The 8,956-nt window shown below is 35.4% G+C and overlaps 1 protein-coding gene across 2 annotated transcripts; it reads left to right on the forward strand.

The window, feature by feature from the left end:
* The first annotated feature begins 1,655 nt into the window (after window positions 1-1,655).
* Window positions 1,656-5,281, forward strand: LOC116028379. Of its 2 annotated transcripts, none has more exons than XR_004100138.1 (2): window positions 1,656-1,788; window positions 4,720-5,281. XR_004100138.1 is itself a non-coding variant. In XM_031270086.1 (2 exons), exons 1-2 carry the CDS (start codon window positions 1,947-1,949, stop codon window positions 5,137-5,139), a joined length of 435 nt encoding a protein of 144 aa, XP_031125946.1. In that variant the 5' UTR covers window positions 1,855-1,946; the 3' UTR covers window positions 5,140-5,281. The 2 variants fall into 2 exon arrangements, 1 of the variants encoding a protein (XP_031125946.1); XM_031270086.1 differs by lacking the exon at window positions 1,656-1,788 and adding an exon at window positions 1,855-1,961.
* Window positions 5,282-8,956: the final 3,675 nt, after the last annotated feature.

Raw genomic sequence — 8,956 nt, forward strand, 5'->3', positions numbered from 1 at the left:
CATCTTTAACTATGTAACATCCTCTAACATCTCCATGCCATAACCAAATGTCCTCACTTTCAATACTCAGAGGGGTGTGAAGAATTAAATGTGCATCCCTTAGCTTGGATCAAAAAGTTGGTGAACCAAGTCAGTGTCCCAGCTTTTTGTCCTAGGTTAATGAGATCTGATCTCTCACCAATACTACCTGACTGGCCGTTGATGGGGTTGTGTGTAAGTAGGCATCAAGTGGATCAGACAACCAGGGATGTAGATTGACGCCTAACACCCACCTTGATTAAGCTTTGGCTAGCCATGATACTCCACCAAACATAGCTAGGATTACCTCCCAAAATGGTTCTTGGATAATATCTGGCCTTTAGATACATGCCACAAGTGAGGTGGCCTGGGATTGGTGAGTAATCTCCACCCTTGCTTGCCTAACAAGGCTAGATTGAATTCATGTAGCTGTCTAAACCCCAAACCACCATATTTCTTAGGAATGCACATTTTATCCCATGAATACCATCAACACAAGTACTCTTACCCCACCAGTACAATACCTATTCATCAATCTCTCAAGTGAAAGGTACAAAGATTCAGGTAAAAGAAAGATGCTCATTGTATAGGTTGGCATCGAAGCTTCGGCTACGTCTTTAGGAGGATTTGAAAGTAAACGTTTATTCCACAGAGGCAAATCGCTGTCTCAACTTCTGCTCAGTGTAGGAGAAAATAACCCTCTTGTTTAATTTCTACCAACCACAGAAGGCCCCAATGCTCCAGCAACCTCAACTCTCACATCTGCCCTAGTGTTAGGGCTGAATGAAATATTTGACTTGTGAAAGTTTACTGCTTCTCATAAAACTGAAGACATCCCTTCACCTCCACGGCCTCCTAGTATCTAAACTAGTATATAATTCAGCGATGCCGGGTAATCTTTTATTTCATTTTATTTTTTGAAAGAAATCTTTTATTTCATTGAAATCAAATCAAATAATTATCTTTTATTTTATTATTTTTTTAAACCATAATAATATTTTATTTCATTATTAGATTTGATACACTATTCACCATTATTGTTTTTTTTTCCCCACATTTTTCTCTCTTCACAACCTTATTTTATATAAATATAAAATATAGAGATCGAGTTCCTATGTTCTCAGAGAAAATTAAAAATTAATTTCAGTTTTAAATTGTATTGATCATATTAAAATTTTAAAAACAATATTGTAACATTATTGCTAATTTTACACAATAATTTTTAACACTGTAGGTGTACCTTTTAATAATAGACCTTGTATTTTTAGATAACTTCTAAAAATATCAGAAAAAGAAAAATTTAAACTTAAAATTATAAATATTAAATTCTAAACAGTGAACTCCTAAACTATACATAAAATCAAAATATCAAATAAATTCACTGCTGGAAAAATGAATATTTCCGTCCACTTTTCCGATTGGTCGGAAAATCGGAAAAGTGGACGGTAAATTAGTTTTTTTTTTTTTTAATTATTGACCACCTTACATGGTGGTCGGAATGTGGTCGGTATTTCCGATCATTCTCAATGGTGGTCGGACATGTTATGACCATTATTTTTTAATTTGTCGGAAATAAGATTATATATATAATCCCTGCATCTTTCCTCAGACAAATCTTCAAACTTTTTGGCTTTGAACTTTACTACGAACTCCGATCTTTATATCACTCACAAAAACATTCAAATCTTCAAACTCACATTATTTTATACTCTGTGGATCTCCACCTTGGATCTGTGGAATTCCCACCTTGCTCTGCATCTATAAGCTAAGGTACAATGCATAACCATTTGCTTTTGTAAATCATCTCTAGTGGAAAACTGTTGGCTTTGTTTTTGCTTTGGATCTGTTGGTTTTGTTTTTTGCTTTGGATCTGTTGGTTTTGTTTCCTCCTTTGCCATCTCTAGTGCAAAACCATTTTCAAGAGATAAATGAAGCTTATCAAGGTTATCCTCCTTTTCTACTTGCTGACTACTATACCTCTTGGTTTATTTTGACTGGAAAACGTCTATCCATTATTAATCTATGTTTGTTGCCCATTATTAGCTTGACGTTATGCATTATTCTCTATTGTTGCTGGAACCTTATTCCCTTCTAAAACTGTAGAGATGACATTTTGCTGGATAAGTTATTCATTGAACATAGGAGCAGAAGAATTACATGTCTATTCCTATTCCTTTTTTTGTGAGATGTAAATGTTATGGTTATGGATAGCAACAATGTGGAACAAGACAGAGACTCTGGAATATAATCTTTTCAATGCACTTAAATGCTTAACAAGCTTATATGTTAGGGATTAGTGTAGCACCAGTTTTAGGTAAAAGCCATCCCGAGAAGTCCAGGTTATGATGATGAATTAATTTAGATATGGAATTCCTGTTTATAACAGAATGGTTAATGCATTGCATGTTTGCCAAGTGCCAACCATACTATTCTGCTAGATGGAATGAATAGACTTTGCAAAGGGGAAAAAAAAACTTTATGTAGCAGGGCTTTGTTTTTGGGAAGGGACAGAACATAACATTTATAATTACTCTGCCTAGTTTTGTAGGTTTTTTATGCTTCATATGTCTCCAGAATATTCATTAACATTACTGATTTACTGTTCAATTTGGAGAATTCACATAATTTTTTCAAGCAAGTATTTTGTTGCTTGTGGATATGTGATATTTTGGATTAATATGAATACCGAGCTTAATCTCTGCAATTCTTGAGAAGAGTGACAACTGACAACCCTTAAATAGTTAAATTCGGAAGTAAAAGAATGCAAATGTTTTTGTCATTGACCAACATATCAAAACCTCAAAATTGAAGAAAATTTTCAGAAAGTTGTGTGAAAGGGGGGATGCCTTTAAAAAAAAAACCTTTGGAATTGCCTTATAACCAAATTATAGAAGTTGATCATTTGAAGTTTGGATGGAAAATTGTGGCTAGATGTTTGCACACATGACACATACATAAGCTTCTGACAAGAAAACTTTTGGGATCTTCAGTTTACTTGGCTTTCTTGATTTTTTAGTGAGAGCTCACTTTACAAAAAAGTTCTAGGGACTTAGGGAGTTCTTCTTGATCTAAATAGTCAAGCTAGGTTTATTATTGTATCGGACTTAGGGAAAATTAATGTTTATTATTTTCTATTGTTTCAGTTTGATATCAAATTGAAAATAATTTATTAGTTTATAAATGGAAATTAATTTATTTTATTTCTTCTTTTTTTTTTCAGTGGAGAGAGGGTTGGGGCAATAATTTATAGTTCCCAATAAGTTAAGTTGTTTTTATGCCCCATTGGCTGAAATCTGTTCTAGTGAACAGAAATATGCTTATGCCTGGAATTCATGGACAAGTTAATCTGAAGTATATCCATTTGCATTCTTTCCTTGGTCCTCCTCAAGTGTTTGCCTCATTTTAGACCTTAAGGGTGTGTTTGGAAAGCAGGAAAATAATTTCTGAAAAATGAGTCATTCTCCAGAAATCATTTTCCTTTCTTGTGTTTGGTTGCAGAGCAGAAAACTGTATTTGAGTGTTTGGTTCATTTTCCAGAAAATAGGCCGGAAAATAAACAGAATTATATAATTACATATTTTAGTATATTTGTTTAAATCTAACAATATTTAAAGTCTTACCATCCAAGAGAAAATCATAAAATCCAACATAAACAATATCACAATTGTTACAAATTATTTATTTATAAAAAAAAATCACAACAAAATAACAATTTTTCAAAAACATAACAAAACAATACATAAAAATAAAAAAAAATCCAAAAATTGGGAAACCAGTCCCTGGACTAGTTTCGGCAACCATTGAGATGCGACGAAGAAGAGCAGATCAGTCCGGCGGACTCCATTGAGATGCGATGAAGAAGAGAAGATCAGTCCGTCGGAGTCCATTGAGATGCGACGAAGAAGAGCAGATGAAGACGATCGTGAGAGGCGAGAGGAGTCCAGAGAGATGCGAGAGGAGTGATGAGAGGCGAGAAGCTGGAAAATGACTTCCCCTCAAAAAAAGGGGAAGTCATTTTCCTCCAAATGTGGCTCATTTTCTATTGACCCAAGTGTTATTTTCCTTTGACCATATTTTCCTTGCCTCTCCCAAACACCAAAAAGCCCGAAAAATGTTTTCCGGGTTTTCAAACACACCCTAAAACTCAAAACGGGAAATGTAAGAAGATAAGTAAGAGCAAAGCAGCAAGCAATGCAGTTATAAAAGGGATCAGAGTGGAACTAATGGCATGCCCTCATATTTAGAGCGATTTTTTTACTAACCCCTTCATTATCCATTATCCCTGTTATTGGGCAGTGGGCACAAATGATTTTTGCATCATCTGTCCACCCAACCAAAGAGGTACCTTATGATAACAATGATGAATGATAACAGTGATGAATGAAAATGGCTACAAGTGTGGGTGCTGGATTATCTCGAATTTCTAAATCTATTGGACATAGAATTCAATCCCAGCGTAATGTGTTTGTAGTTTCATGTAGTATGCTTAGATGCTTTAAACACAGAATTTAAATTTATTTATATGCTTAGATGCTTTAAACACAAAATTTATAGTTTAAACCTTCCTCCAGTGTATTTCTAATTTCTTTGTTTTCATAACAAAGAAATAACTACTTCTACAGACCTTATTGCAATGTAAGCCTTGTATACTGGTTTTTAGGAAGCTGTGACCTTGTTTTCACCCTTGTTTTATTTTTTCAGGAAGTTGTGACCAACTTGAAGCAAACACAACCTCAAGTCGCAGAATCAGCAATGTGGTTGGAGGCCACTGGTGGTATGAGGAAAGGGGGGTACGTTTCAGGATTTGGGTCGGATACCGCACACTTCTTCCCCGAGGCTAGGATACACAGGAAATCCAATATTGGGTCATCAACTTCACATTCATCTTGTGAAGCTCGAATTAGGCAATTAGAGGAGCAAAATCAAGTGATGCAACAGCAGCAACAAGATATGCATGAAGAAAATCGGAGGATCCGTAATATCGTCCAGAAAATGGAAGCAACACTTGCCCAATTTAGTGCAAATCTTGGTAGTCTTGATCAAGATCCAAACAAAAATAGCTCTACACTACCCCCCTCCACCTCCGATGATGATACACTAGCCCCCTCTAGTCAAGATTAGATAGCATATTATTTGAACGATTTGAAAACTTGTTTTGGATAGTGAAACATAGCTGCAAACAATAGCTATATTTTTTATAGTGAAGCAACTGCTACACTTTGGATTATTTGAATGATTTGAAAACCTGTTTTGGATGGTGAAACATAGCTGCAAACAATAGCTAAATTTTTGATAGTGAAGCAACTGCTACACTTTGGATTTAAATGATTCTAATGTTTGATTCCCTTCAATTGTTAATATTGTGGTGTTGAATTTAAAATTGTAGTGTAGAATTTAAAAATGTGGTGTTCAAATTTGTATTATTATAACAGGATTTTTAGTATATTTGACAATAGTACATATTTCTGTTAGTAAATACTACCGACTACCATGGTGGTCGGTAATTCAAATTATAATTTTTCTTAGTAATATTACCGACCACCGGTGGACAGTAATTCCGACCACCGATGGTAGGAAATAATTCGCTTTATCCGACGATTTCCATCTATGTTACCGACGTCCTAAAGAAGAAGTCGGTAATTCCGACCACCTTGACTAGTGGTCGGTAATACCGAGGGATTTTTTTCCGAACTCATAAAGTGGTCGGTAAGTTGGTCGGAAACTGTATTTTCGATCGGAAATCGCCCTTTTCCGACCACTTTTTGGTGGTCGGAAAAATGAATATTTCCGGCATTGTATTTTCTAAAAAAATTTGTTGTTAGCTACTTTCTCAACCTAATGAAGCCTTATCCATTTGTAGATAGAGCTTCGATAGCAGCTAGGTCGAACGAGAGTAATAACCCTACGATATTATAAGTTTCTTCCTCTTGACAAAGAATCAAGAGTTACCTCCCTCCACTGAGGCTCGAACCCACTCCCATCATCCATGTGGGAGTGTTAACCGGGACACCGGATGCCACTAGACCACAAGGTCTTTGACGAAGCATATTTAATTAGTCCTTGACTATTGCTTTTTTCTAAAGAAACTTAAAAAAATTTGAATAAATATTATTACCTAAATTTGAATAAATATTTTTCTAAAGAAATTGAGAAGAACAGTGGCTGATGAAGATAGTGAAAAGAGGAAGAAAGAGAGAAGAGCGGGAGCGGGAGCGGGAGAGGAAGAAGAAAGGGAAAATAAGAAGAAAAATAAAAGGAGAAAATAAAATATATTTGAAAGGACGAAAATACCCTTCTAATTACAAGACATTAATTTTTCGGTTAGAATTCATGCAATGTGTGGCCGAAAAATTGGACCAGAGGACCAAATCTGATACTAAATAGAAAATCATGCACCTAATTAGAAAAAAAATAATAGTCAAGGACTAAATGTAGTGTTCAAACTATGATAGTCAAGGGACCAAAAATGATATTTATTCTTAAAAAAATTCACCTCAAATTTTTTAAAGTTTCTTTAGAACTATGCAATCCCTAATTTATGTATGTTTTTTATGTTAACTTATATATATATATATATATATAAATTATGCTATAAAAGTTGTACTATATAATTTTTTGAACAAAAATATTTCTATCAGTATAACTTATGTTATCTTTTCCTATTATTATTATTACCATATGTACGCATACACAATATCTTTTGTTATATTCTTCAATGGTAATAATGTATGTAGGCATTATATATATTGGAGTAATATAAGAAATAAGTTTGATTTCATTTGAAGTGGGGTGGTAATTTGGACAAGAAAATTAGTAGAGATATTGATGACAGGATTAAAGCTTAGATGGCTTTGACTAGTATTGTTCGAGAGGATGAGCATAATGAGCTCATGTTTATGCTTGATACTCGACTTAAGAAACTCCTCCATTAGCAAGAAATCTTTTGGAGTCAAAGCGCAAAACAATTTTGGCTAGCCAATGGTGATCTAAACACTCAATATTTTCACAATTATGCCTAAAAGAGGCGTAAGAAGAACTGAATTTCTAAGCTCAAGAACAGTGAAGGTATCTGGGTCGAGAACAGTGACTTGAATGATTTAATTGTTAACTACTTTGAAAGTATTTTTTGCTCCAGCAAGCCTACTATAGGCCGTCAATTTGATGGCATGGCTAAGAGAGTATCTGAGGATGATAATAGGGCTCTACTCGAGGAGTTTGCAGCTACAGAAATTAGTATAGGGAGGCAGTGTTTAGTATGAAAGCCGAGAAATCTCCGGGTCCTGATGGTTTTAACCCAGGCTTCTACTAGCAGTTTTGGCTCGAAATTGGTAATGATATCTCTACTTTCATCCTTCAATGTATATGTACGAACTGTTTCCCCATAAGCTTTAATGATGCAACTATCACCTTGGGCCCTAAATTAAAGTTAATTATCCCGAAACTGTTGGAGATCTCCGCCATATTGCATTATGTAATGTAGCTTATAAAATCTTAGCCAAACTGTTAGCTACTAGAATGAAAGCTTTGTTGGGAAACATCATCTCTACTATCCAAAGTGCCTTCATACCAAATAGGCTCATCACAGACAATATCCTTATTGCATTTGAAGTTCTCCATTATTTGAACCATAAGCAACCTGGTAAAGTAGGTTGGGATGCCTTGAAATTAGACATAGTGAAAGCCTATGATAGAATGGAGTGGATCTTTCTTAAGATGATCATGCATAAGTTGGGTTTCGACGTTCGATGGATTCAGGATATTATGACATGTGTTACTACTTTTCACTATAGAATTGTAGTTAGTGGCAAACTTACCAAGTTCATTTTCCATCCCCGGGAATTAGACAAGGAGACCCCATTTCTCTATATCTATTTATTCTTTGTGCTAAAGGCTTATCTTATCTTCTTCAGAAATAGGAAAGTCAAGGAAACATCTATGGATGCAAGGTTGCGAGAGGTGCCCCCAGTATATCCCACATATTTTTGGCCGATGACAGTCTTTTGTTTTTCAGGGCTGAAGTTAGGGAGGCTGAGGCTATCAAGAATTGTCTAAACACTTATGAAGTTGTATCTGGGCAAGCAGTTAACCTTAGCAAGTCCTGCATTGGAATTGCAAATGTTGTTGGCCTAGGAAAATATTCGGGTTTACCTCTTGCCATTGGTCGCAATAAACAGTGGATCTTTACATATATTGAAGCTAAGATCAAACAAAGGATTACAAGGTGGAACAAAAGAGTTCTTTCTATAGTAGGTAAAGAGGTCTTGCTGAAAAGCATTGCTCAAGCCATGCCAACATTCACGATGAGCATCTACCTCCTTCCCAAAACACTTTGTTCTAATCTGGAAAACACCCTTAACAAATTATGGTGGCAAAATAAAGAAAGGGGTATACACTGGCTTTCGTGGGAGAGAATGTGGATCTCTAAATCGTTTGGGGGCTTGAGGTTTAAAATACTACACCTCTTTAATATAGCTCTCCTAGTGAATTGAAATAGGGATGGAGGTTCCTTACCAATCTGGATTCCCTTGTCTCTAAACTATTCAAAGCTCGTTATTTTCCCCAAGGAAACATTCTACAAGCTGTGATTGGATCTAATCCTAGCTAATGTTGGTGCTCCATTTTAGCTGCCCAAGATCTCCTATCTAGTGGATGTAGTATTCGTATCGGGGATGGAAATTCCACTAACATCTTTAATCATCCTTTGCTGCCCGACACTACTAATCTTATATTATCACGAATATTGTAGATTCATAGGTTTTTGACATAGTTGCAAAGCTCATTGATCCTGCCACAAGTGACTGGAACATTCAGCTAATCAATGAGTATTTCAACTCTCGGGATGTGAGACATATAATGCAAATACATGTGTCTATGAATCACCTCGATCAATGTATTGGAGGAAGGATTTAAAGGGATTATATTTAGTACGTAATGGGTA

Source organism: Ipomoea triloba, chromosome 9 (assembly GCF_003576645.1).
Source record: "Ipomoea triloba cultivar NCNSP0323 chromosome 9, ASM357664v1".
NCBI lineage: Eukaryota > Viridiplantae > Streptophyta > Magnoliopsida > Solanales > Convolvulaceae > Ipomoea > Ipomoea triloba.